A 23,047-nucleotide genomic window follows, 5' to 3' on the forward strand; every position below is an offset into this window, starting at 1 on the left:
CCACTTTTGACTATCGGACATTATTTTGCAATTTATTCTGTATCGGTTTCGGTTCTAATTGTTCAGATACTTTAGAGCGTGAAGTAACCTTGTAATGTATAAAATTAATTCGTTACAATTAGGTCATCGAGTTTACCTGTTTGCTTAAGATTTAGAAGCTTGGATTATGTAGGTATCGATATAATTTGAAGCGGCAGGGTTTGCTCTACGTCGAATAATAACAAATAAAGATAGTTATATAACTTATTTTAGTATTTATATTGTAGTACATACCTCTGTAAAATTAATTATGTAAATAAATGGTTTAAAAATAAAAAAAAATCGGGCAAGTGCGAGTCGGACTCGCGCACGAAGGGTTCCGTACCATATAAAAAAAAAACAAAAAAAAAAAAGCAAAAAAAAAAACGGTCACCCATCCAAGTACTGACCACTCCCGACGTTGCTTAACTTTGGTCAAAAATCACGTTTGTTGTATGGGAGCCCCATTTAAATCTTTATTTTATTCTGTTTTTAGTATTTGTTGTTATAGCGGCAACAGAAATACATCATCTGTGAAAATTTCAACTGTCTAGCTATCACGGTTCGTGAGATACAGCCTGGTGACAGACGGACGGACGGACGGACGGACGGACGGACGGACGGACGGACGGACGGACAGCGAAGTCTTAGTAATAGGGTCCCGTTTTACCCTTTGGGTACGGAACCCTAAAAAAACAAATAAAGCCATGTTTAAAGTGTCAACTGAAAAAAGAATTGATGGTAGTTGGTCAGAGATACTAGATGACCAATATGAAAGTTTAAAACTTCTTCAATTCTCTTCTAATACTTAAGGTCCGTTTTGATCAAAATAGGATAAGTAGATCTAGAAATACTTCATCCTAAAAATAAAAAAACCGGCCAAGTGCGAGTCGGATTCGTGCACGAAGGGTTCCGTACCATTACGCAAAAACGGCGTTTGTTGTATCATGTATGAGAGCCCCGCTTAAATATTTATTTTATTCTGTTGTTAGTATTTGTTGTTATAGCGTCAACAGAAATACATCATCTGTGAAATTTCAACTGGCTAGCTATCACGGTGAGATACAGCCTGGTGACAGACAGACGGACAGACAGACAGACCGACGGACAGTTGGAGTCTTAGTAATAGGGCCCCGTTTTTACCCTTTGGGTACGGAACCCTAAAAACTAACTTTGACATGTACTTCAATCACATTAAATTAATCTACCTATTCTAGTCATTACACCTACTCGTAAAGTCTATTTTTTTCTAATCAACACTCATCCACACATTTATAAATGTAGGTGTATGTATCTATATTTTTTATCAATATTAATTAGGTAATCAGTAATGTGTTGACGTATGTCTAAGAAAGAGATAAAATAAATAACAATCATATTTTCGTCACTAATAAAAGGTAAATACGATATTCATAACGCACTGCGCAGTTTGCGCTTAGCTTTTTTTAATATACCTACGGTTTTTTTGGCGGCGGAAATAGTTGGTCCGGCTACATTTAAATATCTGGGAATTAAAAAACTGCACACAGATAAAATGAGAGTATTAAAATGGCGATTATCTATTTTTTTGCACAAACTTGACGTGTGATTAATGGCCTCATTAAAGTTCACTATAAAGAGTCATTTAATACTTACAGCAAAAAAACTACAAAACCCTTTAAAGTGCCTATTATGTCTTCTGGTCAACACATTGTAAAAAACAGGTCGACGAGTAGTTTTTTGGACTCGCATTAAAAATAAAAATATACTTAGTGCGAATGCCGCCCCGGAGATGAGTGCCTTCACGAAAATATAATTACATATATTCACTTTAAATATAATTACATATTTCACTTTAAATATAATTACATATTTCACTTTAAATTTCATAGTTTAGACGCACGAAACGACATGCCGAGTAACAAGGCAGGAGCGGTATTTAGATTTTAGTTTGTTTATGTTTTGATATCCTTATACATTACCGGAAACCTGGGAAAAAGAAAAATGAAATATGACTAAATAAATTTAAAAATGCCCCCAGTATGGTACCAAAGATGCTGGCAGCATTTCCTCTCTGGAATGTTAAGCGTGCTCTTTGATCTCCTGTACTGTACAGAGGGCCTAGTGCGAGCCAAGTTCGACCTGTTGCCTCTCTGTCGCACGTGTAAATTCGTACGTAAGTGTGACTGGGAGGCAACACGTCGAACGTGTTTCGGGGTAGGCCCTCAGACTCAAAGACGCCAACGTAACTTCTTCGACGGCTTTTTGACAGCTGATTGGGCCAAATGTCATTGCAAGCAAATAGAAATGCCAAAGTCCTAATAACTTGCTCGCATTGGGAGTTCATGATTAATTACTGGCTTAATGGATCGTTCACAACTATATAGCGACCGACATGGAATCAAACGTGTGTACCGTGTGAATTAAAGGCGGTCAGCAAAGTAGGTTTACAGGTAAATCGAGAGTGGGTTAGATTTGAATCTGTACCCAGTTAGCGTTCAAACTTATAGCACGACACCTTCCAATTATCGTGGACGTTATTTAATACTGATATACCTATTAAATATTAACTAAATAGTGGCTTTCTGAGCTGTAAGTAGATGACGCGGATTCTCATGGCTCAGCTAATTTGCAAAAAACCTAAAATTGAATCGACTAAACATAGGTATAATTATCGAAACAGCACGCGTATTCTGGCTTTATCTACGTGACAAAATAACCGTCACTTTTAACACCACGGGATTGCGCACCGTTTTATCACGCTGCCACGTAGACAAGAACGACCATCATATCCAAATTTCTCAAGAATCGATTGAGAAAATGCTACAAAGAAGATCAGCCAGGCAATACGAGTATGAAAGCATTATTGCCTCAGCTGAAAAGGAGGCGCTTCGCTCTCTCAGACAAAAATAAGTATTAAGTTATGTTACAGATTTAAAAAAGTATTGCTACTAATAGCCTGCATGATTCTAGAAAAACCACACGGATTACCGTGCCGAATAGATTAACGGTGAAATATTGCTTGAAAGGCAGTGTTAGTTGGCTAGTGTTAAATCTGTGGCACTACAAGTGCGTAGTCTACGAATATGTTGCGTGGATAGCAAAAAAAAAATACCTACTGCTACTGGCAGAAACAAGTGCGAGTCGGACTCGCCCATGAAGGGTTCCGTAGCAGCAAGTAACATAATAAAATTGCGGTTTACGATTTATGAAGTATTAAAAAAAACTACTTACTAGATCTCGTTTCAACCAATTTTCGGTGGAAGTTTGCATGGTAGTGTACATCATATAATTATTTTTTTTAGTTTTATCATTCTCTTATTTCAGAAGTTACAGGGAGGGGGGACACACATTTTACCACGTTGGAAGTGTCTCTCGCGCAAACTATTCAGTTTAGAAAAAAATGATATTAGAAACCTCAATATCATTTTTAAAGACCTATCCATAGATACCACACGTATGGGTTTGATGAAAAAATTTTTTTTGATTTTCAGTTCTAAGTATGGGGAACCCCCAAAATTTATTGTTTTTTTTCTATTTTTGTTTGAAAATCTTAATGCGGTTCACAGAATACATCTACTTACCAAGTTTCAACAGTATAGTTCTTATAGTTTCGGAAAAAAGTGGCTGTGACATACGGACCGACAGACAGACAGACATGACGAATCCATAAGGGTCCCGTTTTTTGCCATTTGGCTACGGAACCCTAAAAATCTTACAGCCGTAAGTTAACTACTTACTTTTGTGAAGTTTAAAGAATTTCATGTTTTACAATAAAATTAAAAACAAATAATTTCTCTTAAATACTAATAACAGGTTATAAATTTGATCTGGAATGGTTCTGGGTTTGTTACAAATTTGATCTGGAAAGTGACATTTCTGATTTATGTTTTAACAAGCAGAAACGTGGTGAAGAAATGTCACTTTTGAATCTCAAAGATCATATCCATTATGGATATGATCTTGTCCATTATGGATATGATCTGGATTAGTTATGGATTATCCATAACTAATCCAGATCATATCAAATTATTACAATCAGAATAAACCTTCTATTCGTAATATAGTTTTACGGATCTTTTTTGCACAAACGTTTTTGACACGTTTAAGCGAGCTATCGATCCATTTTTCAGAAACACGAAAGCTTAATCACGCCACTAGTGTACCTAAGTCTTTAACACTAAATACCTGAACCACTACCACCAGTTTTGACATTGACAGATACGCTCGCGTCTAAGTAACTTACTTTCTATGCATCTCGCTCGTACTCGCATATTAGTGTAAGCGAGATGTATAGAAAGTAATTTACGTAGATGCGAGCGTATCTGTCAATGTCAAAACTGGTGGTAGCCGTACTGTTTGAGACTGTTTGTACTTCAGACTGCGTCACAGTAGAAAACACCTATAAATTAATCGTGTTCATTGGTTTGTTTGTCCTCTCCAGTTACTGTAAGTGTAATTTTATAGTGTAAAGTTAAACTTAGATAAACCGAATTGAACTGTAGATTGACTATGACTATGTATTGAATATTTCTCATTACTCTTTATTCATTCAATTTGGTATCGATGGCATCAGAGTGTTCTTATGCTAGGATGTTTACGTGCGAACTGTCGTACGGCGTAAAATTCTGACAGTGCATGCATTTGAATATATTATGTTGTTCGCTGATTAGAATATCATTAAATAGTAGATTGTACAACAAGGGCATAAAGTGACCCATTTTTTGGTCTGAGCGAAGCGAAAACCAAAATAGTAGACGAGGGTAAAAATGGACATTTATGCCCTTGTTGTACACTCTGCTTTTCACTTCGATTGCGAGGAAAATAAATTATATTTTTCACGGCAATTTACACCACGAAATTGTCGTAAAGCGAAAGAACATAATACATAACCAATTCCCGCCAACTAACTTTTTAATTATTTTTTTAAATTTTAAGCATGTGATCAGAGTTTCAGACGCTTGGTTTTCTGCCAAGTCTAACATTTCGGAGCATTATTGAACGATAATCGACTCCTATTTTATGTGATTTACTAAATTTAATGACAGAAAATACGGATTTCTAATAAATTGTATCAAAAATAAAATAATATAACAAGTTTTGTCATCTACACAATTTTATTGCTCAGTAAAATTGTGCAATATGTTTTAACTGTTTGGCTGTTGAGACCGATTACCTTAGTCTTAGAAGAAAATTTTACTTTTATGCTCATAAAATGCGATTTTATGTCGTCTACGGACGACATAAAGGTGCATGTGAAAAATATTTTTTAAGACTTGTTTCTTTCTGTATTTTAGATTATGTAGTGGACATGGTATACATTGTAAAACAAAATGAACGACATTGTCATTGAAAGTGCATGCATTTGAATCTCGCAACAATGTGATTTTATTTTAAATAGCCGAAATCTGATATGTGAATTCATTCACAATCAAAATCGCTCAAAACTTAGAAAACAACTTGATAACAGTTCAGGCACCAGTGAGAATTTTTATCACGTGATAAATTGAAATCTATAATTTTTAACCTTTAGAACTTAGAACCCAATTTCGGAAATCCATGCGCGGGATCACTTCATTCTTGAATGAATCAATGCAGGACTTAAATAAAACTTTTGACGACCGGTCTGGCCTAGTGGGTAGTGACCCTGCCTGTGAAGCCGATGGTCCTGGGTTCGAATCCCGGTAAGGGCATTATTTGTGTGATGAGCACAGATATTTGTTCCTGAGTCATGGATGTTTTCTATGTATTTAAGTATTTGTATATTATAGGTATATATATATCGTTATCTGAGTGAGTACCCACAACACAAGCCTTCTTGAGCTTACAGAGACATTTTTACACAAATTGACTAAGTCCCACTTAGTCAATTTGTGTAAAAATATCTCTGTAATATTTATTATTATTTATTTATTTAAAACGAATCTGTATCTAGAATCTGCATAAAATAGAAAATAAAATGTACGCCAGGTGCAGGATCTCGCAAGGCTCTCTATTCGCCGACACACTAATTAAGCTACCGGACTTACCGGAGGTTTACAAAGCAGTTTTCCACGCTTCACGCCGGATTCGATGACGTTCGATTTAATTAGCAAGCGTTAACGATATCGAAAGTAAATTTACGCGGTACAGGTACAATAACAGCTTCAGGATTTCCGTGAATTTCTGATAAACTTACGTGAAGTTAAGAGTAGTTTTTAGGAAAAAATAATCGATGTCACAGTTAGGTTAGGTACCTAGTATTAAATTAATGTTACGATTGTTAATTGTGTGTAAAGTTGTTGAATTTCGAAATAAGTAATGAATTTCAAGGCAAGAATCCTTTATAAGGGGTATTCAAACACTACTGATCACTCTTATTGAAGGTCGTACATAATTAAATAAACATCCGGTAGAAATATAACACTTTAAACTCTCGCGTTTTGTACACATATTTAATTACACAAACGGGTCTACCGCGATATAATTTCATTGTTTTTACCTTTAATTCCGACGTTTCAGCTGAGTTGCACCAGCTGTGGTCTTTCCGTGACCACAGCTGGTGGGTAAAAACAATGAAATTATATCGCGGTAGACCCGTTTGTGTAATTAAATATTCGGTAGAAACATTGTAGTCACAAAGTTTGTAATATCACATTATTTAACTGTCATCCCATCACCATTCTCCATAACTTGATCTAGATTTCCATAAAAAAAAATCATTTATTTACAAACTACATAGATATATACAGTGGTATTACTAAAATAAATTAATAACTAGCTTAAATCTAAAATAGGCCTTCGAGGCATAGTACCAAGGATGCTGGCGGCATTTCCTCGCTGTATCGCAATGCTGATACGTTGTGCGAGGTAGCCGCCAGCTCTTCGGTAAAAATAATTATATTGGAGATCACATTTCTGAGGTGGATTCGGCCGGCAATCATTGGCATATTAGTTATTCGTGGCGTTGGTAAGCTAATTAGGCATGTGTCAGGCCGTGTTTAGTACCAATTGATATTTTCCACTTGAAGTTTGCTCTGGACATTAGTCGGGGTGTGTCTAACAAGATCCTTGTTATGTGTCACGGTGCTAATTCCATTAGTACATGCGAATATGTGAATAATATTTGTAAACTTGGTGACTCTGATGGAGTAGCTAAGAATATGTGTCTGTCTTTGTCCTGCCATGCAACTTTAGGCACTACACGGGTAAGTATTTGATGTGGAATATTGTGGGCTCTAACCCAATTTCTAAATTCTAAATACCTACTGACTGCGTTAGGAACAAACATACTATAACTTCGTGATATTATTTTAAGAAATTGTACATATTAAAGATTCTCAGTATAAACATTTACTGAATAATAGAAATTTCCAAATTAAAAATCAAAACAATTACAATAACTATCAAATAAAAAAAAGCCCTACGCTATCTTCTTCTTCAACCTAGCGTTTTCCCGGCCTAGCGCCAGGGTCCGCTTTCCTGCCCAATCTTCTCCACTTTGCCCGGTCTTCGGCATCCTCAGGTGTGAGATTGATCTCTTCCATGTCCGCTGTCACGACGCGCTTCTTCGCTATATGCTAAAAAATCCGTCTCATGCCAAAAATGCCTTACATAATTTCGGAAAAGAGCTATACTCTTCAAACTGCTGAATCGATTTCTATCAGACATAGCTAAGAACCACCGCAAGGAAACTAGCTTTTACGTAAAAAAATCGCATCGATATCGGTCAATCCGTTAGAGAGCTACGATGCCACAGACAGACACATAGACAGACAGACAGACATTGGCGTCAAACATATAACACTCCTCTTTTTGCGTCGGGGGTTAAAATAAACAACGGGTTGCACTCCGGGAGTGCCGACAGAAATGAAAACTCAATGACTAGTCCAAAATGTCTGCAGCACTATGTATAATTCACCCATCCTCCTTTCTATTGAAAAACTTTTGTTCCGAAATTGCTGGTCAGTGAGCTTGTTTAAAATTCGAAATTCAAATTTGCAGCGTTAATTGTTTAAAATTCGAATAGAAATTGTAAAGTTACCTTGCACACCTCGCATCTAAATATATTTGGTCATGATATTTTGAGTTTTATTCACCAGTACTAGAGTTCACTTTTATCAGAGATTTCATCAAAATGTAGCTTTATTGAATTATATTTGAGTGATATAAAGTTAGAATGTAACTGTGAGATCCTCGTATTTCAACCCGTACAAGATTAGAACCTTTTTCATGTAATGTCATTGAGTTTTTCTTTATTGATTTAAATGCCATCTAAATGAGTGGCCATCTAAACGTTACGGTCACGTGATCGCGTTACGCTGTCTCGAGTTTATCATTTTTTCCCCACCTCAAAAAGTGCCGCTAAAGAAGTTTTCACTTCAAAAATTCCGATCGATATTCGGTAACAATTTTAACACCCAAAGAGACTTTATACTTTGCCCTCGTGTTGTACTTTGTACTTCAATCTGTCGCAAATATTTTCATCATAATTATTGTCTGTCGATCGCGATACCCAAGGACGATTCAGTGTCCCAATTGTAAGAGAAAACTAGAACGGAAGGTTCCCTTGACCTGTTGCTATCAATGTTTGTTTGGCCCATGGTTGTGGTTGGTTAGGATGGAAAACACTAAGTACATTATGTTGGGCTAAAAATATATGCATGTTAAGTATCTACTATTCATAAAAACGGCCTGATTTAGTTAAATTATGTTTTCCGACTTCACGGTAGAATATGATGGAACTTGCATTCATTCTAATTTAAGATCACATCAATGTACCATATTCTGACAAATAAATACATTTCATTTCATTTCATTTCATTTCATTTCATTTCATTTCATTTCATTTATCCCTTTCTTACAAATACATTAGTCAAAATGACAAATAAGGACAAACGATTATTAGCTAATTGAGGTTTGTAGTGCGCTTATGAATAAGGGGGTAACTATATACCTACGTATAGGCTCCAACCTGCGAGAACAATCCTGGAGCCTGATACAAATTTAACAATTTATTATGATTTTGAACTGGTTTTGATACGTCCTCAAACGATCTTCTTGCTGATTGGCGATGGCGATCTTCACTTCAATTCGCATGCACCAATCAGCATGAGCGTTCTTCAAGATCGTATCAAAACTAGTTCAAGCCCGTAAAAAAGTGGTAAATCTGAATCGGACACGAATTTAGATGTAATAGTAAAAACAATTACGTCATGTGGTCCCAATGCTTCTCAAAAACTTGGAAATTTTCCATACAACTTTAAAATCTCGCGTTTTGTACACATATTTAATTACACAAACGGGTCTACCGCGATATTATTTCATTGTTTTTACCTTAAATTCCGTCGTTTCAGCTGAGTTGAACCAGCTGTCACGGAAAGACTCTAATAAAACAATGAAATTATATCGCGGTAGACCCGTTTGTGTAATTAAATATTTTCCATAGAAGTTCTGAGATTTATTCATCAAAGAGTATATAAGTAACTAATATTTTTAGACACAACAAACGAAAAAAAAAAACTTTTTGCTAAGAATAATATCAAAACCCACAAATGAAAATTTAGCATCATATTACCTACCTACTTGGTCTTAATGAAAATCTACATCATGAATCAAAAGGTTGAAAAGTTTTTATACTGCATTTAAACTAAATTAATATGCTAAGCCAAAATTAAAGCTCTTTAAAAGTAATTTTCTTAAAATGTCATGAAGTTATTATCATACTAATTTCAATGTTATGTCCTATTAGTAGTATTCATAGAATGATTTATGCTATAATTTACATGAGTGACGTCACAGCTTGTTATGTGTCATTAAAGTCATTATGCGCCGGCCCAGCCTTGACATTGACACTGCAACTGGTTCGCAGCCACCGGTAGAACAGACAGACGCACGCCAAAGTTTACTCGTAGTTTATTTTAGGTATTTGAGTTATCTTAAATTAAAAATGTCTCAATGTCTCAATGGTTCCGCGCCTTACACCGAACTGCGTTCCAAAACTGATATTGTGGATGTGGGCATAAAGTCGGCTAAGCTGAAATGGGAAATTTGCTATATGGGGGTTTTCGGGGGCGATAAATCGATCTAGCTAGGTCTTATCTCTGGGAAAACGCGTATTTTTGAGTTTTTATATGTTTTCCGAGCAAAGCTCGGTCTCCCAGATATTAAGTAGCTTAAATCTAAATTAGGCCCTTGAGGCATTCACTGTAATATTATGCCTATTCATAAAACGCTTTAGAATATTTCAATGTACTAGTAGCGTGACGTCACACCCTGCCTACTGTGTGTCATCGACGTCATTATGCGTTGGCCTCGACATTGACACTGCAACTGGTTCGGGGCCACCCGCGGAACGGACAGACGCACGCTACAACACAGTGGATCTAAATGACAAAAAATGGACATTCGCATTTTTTTTTAACCATATTTAAAAAAATGCTTTTCGGTTGAAAATGATGTAAGGAATAAAAAATGATATATAAAATTTTTCAAAATAAGGCTTATTAAAAGCAGAAAAAAATAACATTTTTTTTTTTGTATGAAACTGAAAATTAGATTATTTTATTATAAGAAAACCGTTACCGATCTCGCTTTCTAACCTTTAGAATATTATTTTCCTACTTAAAAACAGTAGAAAATAGTAAATAGCTTATCTCGGTAGGTGCCCGTTTTTTTTATAGTCAAGTCAAAGGTCAGTAAAAAACAACATTTTTCTTAGTGTTTTATTTTTTTATTTTCAATAGTTTAACAGTATCTTAATGATAATTTAGTGTATATACGATATATTTAAAATGCGAATGTCCATTTTTTTGTCATTTCGATCCACTGTGCAACGGCCCGATTCGAACTTTAAAATACGTCCAATATCACCTATAGATATTTCATATTTATTTATTTCGTATATGCACGGACACATTACACGTCAAAACATTTTAAAGATAAAATTAACACTTATTATTTATTACATTTTCCATCATTGATAATGGGCAAAAGGAAAACATTCAAATCATACAATGTCGGATCAGATTAGCTAGAATAATAAATAACAATAAATTTAAAAATTTTACTAAAGTATATTCAAATTAAATGTCACAGAATTCACGAATATCATAAAATGTATTATTAATTAGCCATTTCTTTAATTACCTATAAAATGAGTTATTATTTTCTACGTTTTGTGCCATTTGGGAATTTGGGATGGCATTATAGATTTTCGGACCGATTACATAGCTGGTTTTGGTTTGATATGGATTCGATATGTCTAACATATGTACGTATACGTACTGACATCTGACATATAATCCATATCGTATCTAGACGTAATATTTGACGTATCTTAAAGTTCGAATTAGGCCGCAAGTGTCTAGCGGACCTATTCTAGATATATAGAAGAAGCAGAAACTTGCGATACCTAAATTCAAAACAATAGAATAATTAGACCACCCGGTATTGGAACACGAAAAAATATTAAATTATCAAATAGTGCTAACAAGTTCTTCAAACTTGATTATTTCAAAATGTACGTATGGATGAAGTATATAATATAAGTCGAATATGCTCTAACGAAACAATGGTCAGAGCCGTCAAAAGGCCTACCGCGAACCATGTTCGACGTGTTGCCTCCCTGTCACACTTACGTACGAATTTACAAGTGCGACAGGGAGGCAACACGTCGAACGTGGTTCGCGGATCGCGGTAGGCCCTAAGGGCTATAACCGCGAAAATCGAAGTTCGCAATTTGCGGGCATATTTCTCTGTCACTGTAATTACGCCTTGATTGGAGTAAAAGAGAAAGATCCCCGCAATTTGCGAATTTCGGTTTTCGCGATAGGCCCTCAGGTCCTCTCCTCTATCATTGACGCGACACCCTGTATTTTTCCGTGCTTCCCATGGTTTTTAAGTGAGTGACTACCTGCCGTATTCGAACTTCAAGATATTCACAAGAGACGACACGTACTAGATCCATTCTAGATACGTTATACTTTAGATATCAACTAGTTCTCTTTTGCAGCGCAATTCGGGCAACCAATGTCACTTTTACGTTAGATAGAGTAAGATATCTATAGATGTGAATTGGATCTCTAAGTCATATCTTGTGGAAATCGTTCAACAGTATCTCCAGAATCGCGCAAATGTCAAATTTGACTGGTTAGATCTTAAACACATCGTTATCGTATCTTGGTGATGTCTAAAAGATGTCTATTTCAAAATCCTAATCGGGCCTTACGAGTAGTGTAATGTTGTTTAATACCTAAACTGTTACATATGTAGTAACCATTTGAAGTTAAATATGTACAATTGTACATAATAACAGGATGTAGATGTTTCTGACGCTCTTCGTCTCTTTACTAAATAACACTTTAGTTGAATAAAAAAATCTAGATAGTGACAATCGTCAGTTTCACACAGAAAAGTTGTTTGTCTATGAGGAAGAATTGAACGGGCAAACTATTTAGATTCGCATGTTGACATTATTTTGTGGCAATCAGCCATAAACGTAGATTATTTGATTGCCTATTTAAGTATTCTAACGCGCAAAAGATAATCTGTTGTTTTTGATTTCTTTAAATTTTCATTGTGATTTTAGTTACACAGTCTGCCAGAATAAATGTCACATGAGACAAGACATAAACATTTTATTGTATGCATGGACTGACATATCATATACCTCATCTAATTTACAATACATAGAATAAACTTAAATTTTTGTTAGGTCGAGTAACTTCTCAAGCATGTTTTTTTTTACGGAAATAGCAGTAAAATTAAATTAACGTAACTTGTGTAGAGATTGGTTCTCTAAATGGGTTTTAATTTAAAAATTAATATAGGTACTTATAGTTTTATGTGACCTGGCCATTTTATCTTTACGTACATAGCATTAAATAATAGGACAAAAGGATAACATGCTTTCAGATGATAATCATCTATCAGGGTATCTAAAACGAGAATAATTATTTTAGTTAATAACGACTTATGTGTGAATACTAATTGTGTGTGTGTGTGTGTGTGTGTGTGTGTGTGTGTGTGTGTGTGTGTGTGTGTGTGTGTGTGTGTGTGTGTGTGTGTGTGTGTACAGTGCCGGCTGTACACTCACAATGCAAAAATAATGGAAAAGACCCCAGGCAACTCCTGGTGCAAAGGTGCCCATCACACTCGCTGCATTGCCGCTTTGAATTGCAATGGACAGCCTTTGCACCAGAAATCACACACTAATTGCATAATTACTGCTCGCCATTTGCAATCCGTTTTAATAAGGTAAACATTGACAAGAGATCATCACAAATGACATGTAATTATAATACGATACCCATTATTATGACAGGTAATGAAGTGGTAACCGTCAATTAAGCGAAGTGACGATTGTTCAATGGTTCCTTTTTTTTTCAATAATTGATATTTAATGCCGTGTCACTCGTGTCTTTAATTGTCATTTAGCTAACACCGACCCGACAATTAACTGACCATTGACTCTTCTGTGTTTGCAAATTTTGTAATACAACGATAGTTGATTAGGAAGCGTTGATTGAACTGACGGACGAATGATGTGACAAGACTGACAAGCGTCTTTGAACTGATGAATCTTCATGAATAATTGCATTGTTGTAAGTAAAGGAACGGAGACATTTGCTAATTTAAAGCAATCGAAAATTACAGCGCCGATAGAACGACAGCAAGTTAGACGTTGTAAATGTAGAGCTTAAATTCCCATCTGTGACCAATGGTAACAAATGGGAATATGTACCTAAAATGAAATAATAGCACAATTTTATTATTATCAACCGCAAGGGTCAAGGGTGTGTACGTGACTGAAATCCAGTCATAGCACAATCCCAGTCTGCGGTTTGTGTGACGTCCGGAGGCTCGTCGTGGTTGGCCCGCGTTGCGAACAGCTAGGAAATCAGGACCAAGAGGAAAACGACCTAAACCTAGCCGACTTCTTGGTGTCTTCGGCTAGGTAAAATGGGTTGTAAAAGAAGCCTTTTACCCGCTTATAAAATAGTAGGTATCTGTTAGCGTTTCGATAATAGTGTGATATTGCTAATCTAACAGAAAAGTGGCTAATCTGTTAAGTTTGTAAATGTATGTGTTTGTATGCATACATATTGTCAAATTAATTCAAATGCGCTTGTCCGCAATAAAATGTGATTCATGGATTTCACATTTCCAATTCTATTTTTGCCTCGAATACTCGTCTGTGGGCAGCTTTAATAACAATTTGTTGAAGTGTTAAAGGAATGTGTCAATATTTAGACAGGTAAGGTGATCACAACCGGTGACTGTATACCGTCGCGCGCACTCGCGGTGGAAGACTCAGGGGGATTTTCGAAAATTACAATATCCATAACGTGTTTATAAGGAAAACGGACAAGATATAAGCTTATGCGCAGGCCGCTCGGGTCCATTTGATTCTGTTCCCTATTCTAGTGTATTGAAGTGATTTGTGAGTCATGGAGTTTGACAATTACGGGTTGAATTTGAAGACGTACAGGATTTATGAAGATCCTGAAAAGGAGGTAGGTTTTCAAAGTTTACTTTAGGATACGAAGGATACTGTCAGGATCGTAGCCAGTGGAAATCCGTGGTCACTACCTACCCCTCCGTGAAATAGGCGTGATTATATTATGTATGTCTGTATATAAGATATACATTATGTAATTAATAAAAATTATTAATGCCAACCTATTCGATTCCTACGACACAAGAAATCTTAAATGAAAATTCTTAACTAGTCTTTAACATTTTTTTTCGATTTACATAAGCTTGTAGCTGTAGGTAGTAGACATGTGCGCCGCGCCGCCGCGCCGCCGCCGCCGACGATTTTTCCACGCCGCCGCCGCCGATAAACTTGACCGGCGTATAATCGGCGTGGCAAATTTTGATACCTATTGTGTCTTATTGCATGTTGCGTAGTGAGTAGATAGTGTCAGAGATATAATTTAAAGATCCTTATGCTTTTTCGCTTATTGCATTTGCCAGTGAAACAAATTAGCACCATTTCTGTCGTTGCGGTGTTAGCTGTGATAACGAATTGGCGTTAATTTAAACAAGATCTAGTTTCTGGATCACAGGTAATATTATTGATATTTGATATTTTATCACACAGCTTTTTTATAGAACGCATTTTGTTTTACATTACGAGTAATAGTCTCTTGATAGTCTTGATTATCAATTTAATCAGTGAAATAAAGTCAAGAAATTAGCAGGTTCATATCCTACGATATAAACATGCTATTTTATTCTTAGAATCTCGGGCCAGCTGTCACCACGATTATAATTGCGTATTTTATGATTTTTCGTGTGTTGCTGGTGACACGCATTAAGAGTCATAATTTATTTATCACATAATATACAATTTCACTTAAAATTACACATGATCAATTCTTAGTCATTTTATGGTGATTATCAGCTTCTTTCACTTCACAATATATATTACCTACAATCAAAATTATAAAAGTCAGCTTAAAGCTTCGTAATAAGCTAAAAACAATTACTTATACTCATATGAACTTAAATAACCAAGGGTCATCATTAAGCTAACAAAGATAGCAAGTAAACCTTAATATTTCATAAAAACTATTTTATAAAATGCAATGTATTTTCTCATAAAACGTTTCTCAAGATATTCTAAATTTTCCGTCACGGGGCTTGTCTATCAAATTTTTGGGTAGTCGCTCACAGTATGTAGGTCTGATGAGACGCCGGTTTTCCCATGCAAGTGCTATGCGATACGGGACAGTTCTAAGACATTCTGTTGAGCGAATCAACCTGCCAGAGACGTTTACTTTCGAAAACGACGACATATATCTTTATTCAAACATACATTTCTGATAAACTTCAGTTCAGACAAATGTATAAAGTATATGTAAATAAATGTATAAATGTATAAAGTAAATGTATAAAGTAGTTCATCATTATTTCGTAACAAATCATAAATAGGTGAGGCGACAGTGGCTGGGAAAGTCAATATAGATTATTTTAAAATTACGATTAAACTTATAAAGAAATCTTTTTGTGTTTTATTTGTAGGTATTACACTTATAAAGTCATTATACTGCCTAAAATGTAGCGTTTTAAAGTGTCCTTTTTATGTTATTATTTAAACATACCATTGTTAACCGTTAGGTTGGTAAAAGATGGTTGCCAAATGAAATAATGGGATATAATTTAGAAAACACACATTATATGTTTTGGATAGCCTAGTAAATACTCAGAAGGCTTTAATGTAGAGTTTCTACAGCCACGTCCTTATGCAGTATCCAAAATTATGCCACGCCGATTTCACGCCGATCACGCCGCCGCCGCCGGTCAAAAAATCATCGGACGCCGCCGCCGATGATTTTGCCATCGGCGCACATGTCTAGTAGGTAGTGTAGGTAATTAATATGTAATTACTTTCTTCGAGCAATTTTACTCATTTTCTATACCTAATTAGTAATCGTTACTCAACTAATTATTTCTCAGACAACTTCAAATAATTGAAGTATAGGTAGCATTTTTTTTTTCAAATGATTTTCGATACTTAACCGGGAATTTATAAAGTTGCGAAAGTCCGGTTTTAAAAAATAACGGATCGGAATCCCGGGTCTTAGCCCCGAACACGAAAACTTAGCAATGCTCTAACTAGACATTCAGTTAAAGCCGTAGATCGTGGCTAGTGCTCTATGAAAATGTGATTTGTACGGTTCGACTATTTTATTTCGTTTAATTTTTTTAAAGGAAATTGTTAATTTTACCACGACAGACAGATCATTACACTGTTAGTTCAAAAATATCATTATCCAATCATCAGCACATCACGTGCCACGCACGCTCGTCACTCAATTCAATTGGCCAATTCATTTTAATTTTCACGAGTCAATCGAACAATCATACGAATTTGAAGCTTGTAAACTAGGATGACCTGGACTGCTAGCATGAGTTGCCTTCTCGGTTCTCGCGCGCGACTCCATACATCTAGAGATCGACTTCAAGTATGGACTGCAAAGAGTAGTACGTACCTATAATACGGACTCGCGCGCAAGAACGCAACTCATGCTAGACCGCCTGTTATACTGAGAACACGTTGTATGCCTGCCAACAGTAACCTATTTAAAATAGAGCGAGATATTTTGCAAATCAGAATCTGATGATGGGATCTAGGAAAAGTGGAAGAAAATCTTCATATGCCATTTTTTCTAATTTATTGGCTCTAGGAAAGCATTTTAATGAGGTTGAATTGCTGGCGAAGGCACACTAGGTATTTATAAAGTTTTTTTTTGACAAATATTATAAACGGTAAACTCATTACAATTAAATAGGTATTGAATTTGAAATGTACAAAATACATACATTGTAGATCCAATCCACTCTCTGGTATTCCCATGGCACAAAATATCTATCAACATCTGATTAAAATGCAGAGAGCGCAGCAAAATTGTGGTAAATGGATTTAGATATGTTAAACACCCGGAAAACGCCGTTCCGTGGACAACTTTAAACACTAATAACTATGTTGCACTATTGCGATATTTTATGTTACTTACTATTTATGTACCTATAACTATAGGTCCTTCAAATAAATTTAGGCGTGGGGCTTGTTTAACCGGTTCCTAGTTTTTCGCCATTTTTCACAAGTAAAAAAACTGTAGTACCCCTTTGCCTCAAGTCAATCTACACTTAAACAAGATTAGTATAAAACTGCTATCTCCCCAAAAGGCCACTTTAAACGAATGTTTAAGGTGACTTTGGATTAAGTACCATTATTTATATCAGTCGATTTTTATTTTATTTTATTCGATCAACTTTACTTGTGGGTTTTGCGTGATGCTCATGCTTAGTCATGCCCTACGTTCTAGCGTGGTTTGATGTGTGTCGACTCGCCCTACTACCTCACCTGCGTTAGGCCGGCACAGACGACAATGTTGTGACCTCACCACTCATTGTGCAAAGATCATTACCGTGCACGTGGCCACTGTGGCAAAGTCAGGGTCAGTACAGTCAACGAACGAGATCCTCAGGTGGCCTAGCCAAGTACGTAGGTACATCGACAAACGCCAAAAAATTGTATCGAGATGACAGATGCTACGAAAAGTCACGTGACTACATTTAAGTTTCGATTGAAGTTTTCTATTTCAAGGATTGTCATCTTGGCCAGTACGGCTACCACCAGTTTTGACATTGACATAACGCTCACGTTTACGTAACTTACTTTCTATGCATCTCGCTCGTACTCGCATATGCGAGCAATAGTGGAAGCGAGATGTACAGAAAGTAAATTACGTAGACGTGAGCGTTATGTCAATGTTAAAACTGATGGTAGAGGCTCAGGAGGCCTACCTGAATTACCTGATAGAGTCTAGGCGGAAAGAGAAGAGTCGTGAAATGTAGAGGACCCCATACATTCTACGACTTCTCTTTCCGCACAGACCCTATATGTTACTTATTTATTGGTATTGCAATTAGGTATTGCATGAATTGCATCTCTCTTTCCAACCAACTTTAAAATTTTAAATGAAGTGTAATAGGGGATATTACTGCAATGTTATGCCGCCAGAGTGCAGCACTACCGACTCAGTAAATTCATAGACTACCTAACTTATACATACTGTGCCTTAAACTGTTTTTTGACAAGTTTTCACAGACAGTAAAATATGACATTGATGCATCAAGGCGGTTTGTTAACAAGGGCCTACAGGTAAACGCGAAAATCGAAATTTAGTTATCTGCCTCTTTATCGCTCGAATATGCAAGAGTGATAGAGAGATTAGATAATTTCGATTTTCTTGTTTCGCGGTAGGCCATGTGATTGACGTGACGTGTGATGTGTCAATGTGGTTTGTTTACTGTATGTGCCACAAAGGTGCCACCTACGCAGAGCTTTGCCTAATATTCCCTATTCGCCGGATTTTAATTTTCTTTAAAATCAGGTATATTCCGTCTATCTATCTATATTCTATCTAGGTATCTATCTATTATACAGGATGATTCATGAGACGTGAGCAGGACTAATCCTGCACACTCAGTAACTGATAATTGATCGATCACCGTCGTATTTAGGAGAAACAACAACACTTTTTCCTATTTTTTTACTTTTTGGTGAGGCCAAATTTAATTCTCAACAATCATGGTCACCCTACAGGACCTAATTAATCAACATAAAACCTCTTTAACCGTAATGGCATTTTGATTACGAAGAAAATAAAATGTCAAACTTGAGTGAGATACGAGTTTTCAAAAGTAACCAGACCGTGATGACATTCAATTTGACACAGAATATCGGTAGTTTAGTATTCTAATTTTAGGGTGACCATGCATGTCGTAAAAAAATTAATAACTTTTTTTTTCAACACGACTAGAAAATTAACGTTAACCTCACTAATACTAATACGAAACAGTTGCTTATAATTAACGATATGCGCAGTGTTAGTCCTGCTCACGTCTCCTGAATCACCCTGTATATTCCCACGTTTTTCGACGACGGCTGCGCCAAGTTTTTATTTAAATTAGGGATTTGCGTAATCGTATTTTATGATTCGTGAATTTACTCTATAAAAGCACTGTTTGGTGAAGCAGGTAAGTAAAACTGTTAATGAAAACCGCAAAATGCAGGCATTTTAAACTGTTTTGTGTGGGCAGTTTTTATTAAAGATTATTATTGTACTAAAATTATACCTACTTAAAGATTTTGTCAACAAGTCACGGAATGCAGAAACGCTTTTGTTGCAGCAAAAAAAAGTTAAGGGTTTTATTTACGTACTTTATTCTTAAATGTAGGTATTCAGTTTTTGGCTATATGTACAGTGGCGTTCAAAAGTGCATGGATAGATGTCGACCATAATGCCTTAATATTACGGTTGAACCATGTCCATGCACTTTTGAACATCAGTGTACATTCAAGTGTTGAACTCAACACTCATACATAGATAACTATAAATTCAAAGCTAGTGTTAAATTACCTATTCATGTAACATTTATATTACTCGGGTACATAATTGTTTTGTTAATAATAAGGATAAAACAATGGAAGAATCTGCTCAGGTAAAATATTGTGGCAGACATACTCGTAGACCATCTACCGGTTCTTTATTAGAGGAAAATCAACCACGGAAATGCTCAATTTGCGTACGCTTACGACATAATATGACATGTGTATACATAATATAACATGTGTACCTATGTATAGGTACCTACATATCTATATTATATTCATTTAATACCATGTTCGTTCTAGTTTTTTTTAAATATGATCGTGATTTGAAAGTACGAGCACTGAACCACAAACTAATGCCAATTCAGTATCAAATCCAGATCGTATTCTTAAAATTCGAATACATCTCATTTTGCCGCAGCCAGCTTTATAATGTGAAGGCTTTTTGTTTGGTTTGTTTACAGCTAGCTCCAGCATAGGTTTTCCTGTCAATCCCTAGAACTGAGTCAAATTCTGGTTTATTTTTAAGCCAAATCTCATATAACAAAACTAGAGACAAGGAAAACCTATGCTGGCGCCATCTATGCAAATATTTCACATTGCTGCCTACGATCTACGATCCCCGTTAAAGGCATTTAATTAGCAAGATTAATTTATATATATATATATATATATATATATATATATATAATTTAGGGTGATTCACTTTTGTAGAAAAAAAAGTTGTAATATTTTTCCTGACTTTGCTCACCAATGGAGCCTCCCCACACTAAAAACTATCTATTTCAATTTTCAAAAGAATCGAATAACGTTTAGAGGTTGCACAAGTTGAAAAGGTAGAGTGAGAAACCCCATACATTGCGTGAAAATGAACTATGTTCTAAAATGACAAAATATAATGATCTAATACTAAAATCGAATGAGAAAACTGAATTTTGCGTCTAAAACACGATAAAAGCACTTTTCCTTTGGAAACAGGTGGAAAAACTGGAAAATCTTAATTAGAACATTTATCGAGTAACCAAAATCCAAGTTTACTACTAATTTTACAATTTATTTATATGTAGAAGGTTCAGTATCACACTACTCTCCGCTTTGATGGTAGCCGCTTAAACCATTTTCTACCCTCCGATGTAGAGTCGTTGGTTATTTGAAAAATCTTTGTTGAAGTTGTGCAACCTCTGAATGTTTACCGATTTTAATTTTTTTTAACGTATAATATTTTCTTATCAGTTAGAACAAGAATTCGAGCAAAGTCAGATGAAAATCGAAAATTCGGAAAAATGAAACACATATATATATATAAGGGCTAAATTCCTCTACATTTACAAGATTAGTAAAACATTAAGTAGAACAGATAACATTTTATCTTCACTGTCTTAGCTAGTAAAGCGATTGCGTAGTTCGACAAACAAGTAATAAAGATTACTTCGACACGTCTGGGGAATACTAACTACTGCATTATATGTAACTATACACTACAACTATTAAATGTAATGACAGTGACACTGTGACAGACGACAGACATACCAACGACTTGTTTGCGAGTACAAAGGTATACCTACAGTACAGTAAGCGATTATTCTATGCTCTCATCCTTCCTTCCTAGCCGTATCCGGCGATGGCGACTCCATCAACAATTCTTATCCGGATTATGAAATGCCCTTATGCGGCTCGCAAAACCAAACTTTGTCTTGAAGATGCGGTCACACGATGCGCAATGGAGTTGTCCAGTCGAGTTGCGGGTGTATGTGTAGGAGGGCTTAGGTCGCGTCTTGCGGATATGACGCTTAGCATCTAGGTCTTCCAGACGCTGCTGCTCAAATTGAGCTACTTTCTTATGAACACTAGAACGCCATTCCGATCTTTCTCCCATTTAGATCTTTTTGCTCTCATACAGGGATCTCCAAACTAGGTTCCATGAACCCTTTAGAATAGAAGAGTACCTAAGTAAGTAAGTAACACTTTATTGTACGGAAAAGAGGAATAAAGGTACATCAGATAGAACATAAATATACAAGGGCGAACTGAGGGCGAACTTATCCCTAAGAGGATCTCTAGAACTGTATCGTATACAATATACATAATTATTTTATTAGACTTCAGTTTGACTTCTAATCCTTGTAGAGGTGTTCCTAGACTTCAAAAAAACCCGATGTTGCCAGATTGGAAAGTTGTTCGGATACCCCAATCAGCCCTTAATTTCCCCCTTACAATTCGCAAACATTGGGTATACCTAGTTGGGTGGTTTTACGGTACGTAACTACTTAGAGCGACCCCATAGGGAAATAACAACACCATGAAGGTCTCCCTTTGGCAGAACGATGACGGAAAATAACGCGTAGACCAGTATTTCCCAAACTATAGGTCTCGACCCATTGGTGGGTCGCGAGTGAATATTGAGTGGGACCTAAAACTATGTACTAGAGGGAATCTGAGCGTTCGTGATATATTATGCCACCTCTTTAAGACGGCCCGGAGGTGGGTCCCGAATTTGGCAGTTTTTATTAGATGGGTCAGAGCCCAGTAAACTTTGGGAACCAATGGCGTAGACTGTTTATTTTATTTCTCATGTGGGCATGGAAATCTTATTTAACGTCTCTTAAAATTTTATCTTGATCTAAGTATGTTTTTTTGTGGTCATGCCCTTTTATTTGCCAAGTATGAAGTGGATTCATTAGTCATTTTACTTGATAAACTATTTTCCTGTAAGCTTTAATAATTTTCCTGTTATGAATCTTCAATCCGTGCAGTAAATATAAGCGTCTAAATACGTAATTAATTATGAATTATGATGTCCGGAATTGATTGCTTTTCATTGCATCGAATAGGTCTTGTAAGTTTGCATTTTTAATATTTTTAATCATGCAACGCCGTATTGCATTCAAAACATTTTTATGGTGATGTGATGGCGTGACGACTTGAGAGTGTACTTAGTTAGTTTCAAACAAGGCGAGCTCATGAGAATGTGGTGAGTTGCGAATATGCACCATATACAAATAACGGTAGTTTCGTTAGCAAAAACTGATTAGGGAACAAATAAACGCACATACATACATAAAAATATATATATTTCTACTGGTTAAGTAAATAATATCTATTAATTACAATGTTTTTGGAAAATTACCGACATTGTTGATAAGACAATGTCTAGCGTGAGCA

General features: G+C 35.9%; 1 protein-coding gene across 3 annotated transcripts in view; it reads left to right on the top strand.

The window, feature by feature from the left end:
• The window catches only part of LOC134795303 (facilitated trehalose transporter Tret1), a 62,672-nt gene that overhangs the window by 14,116 nt on the left and 25,509 nt on the right, over nt 1-23,047 (top strand). Inside the window, exon 1 of one of the 3 annotated variants that reach the window (XM_063767117.1) lies at nt 14,169-14,492. The exons of the other annotated variants lie outside the window; for them this stretch is intronic. Coding sequence (XP_063623187.1) covers nt 14,427-14,492 — 66 coding nt within the window. The 5' untranslated portion in view covers nt 14,169-14,426. Of the gene's footprint in view, nt 1-14,168; nt 14,493-23,047 lie in introns of those variants that run through there. 3 annotated transcript variants of the gene reach the window in all.

Source organism: Cydia splendana, chromosome 12 (assembly GCF_910591565.1).
Source record: "Cydia splendana chromosome 12, ilCydSple1.2, whole genome shotgun sequence".
Taxonomy (NCBI): Eukaryota; Metazoa; Arthropoda; class Insecta; order Lepidoptera; family Tortricidae; genus Cydia; species Cydia splendana.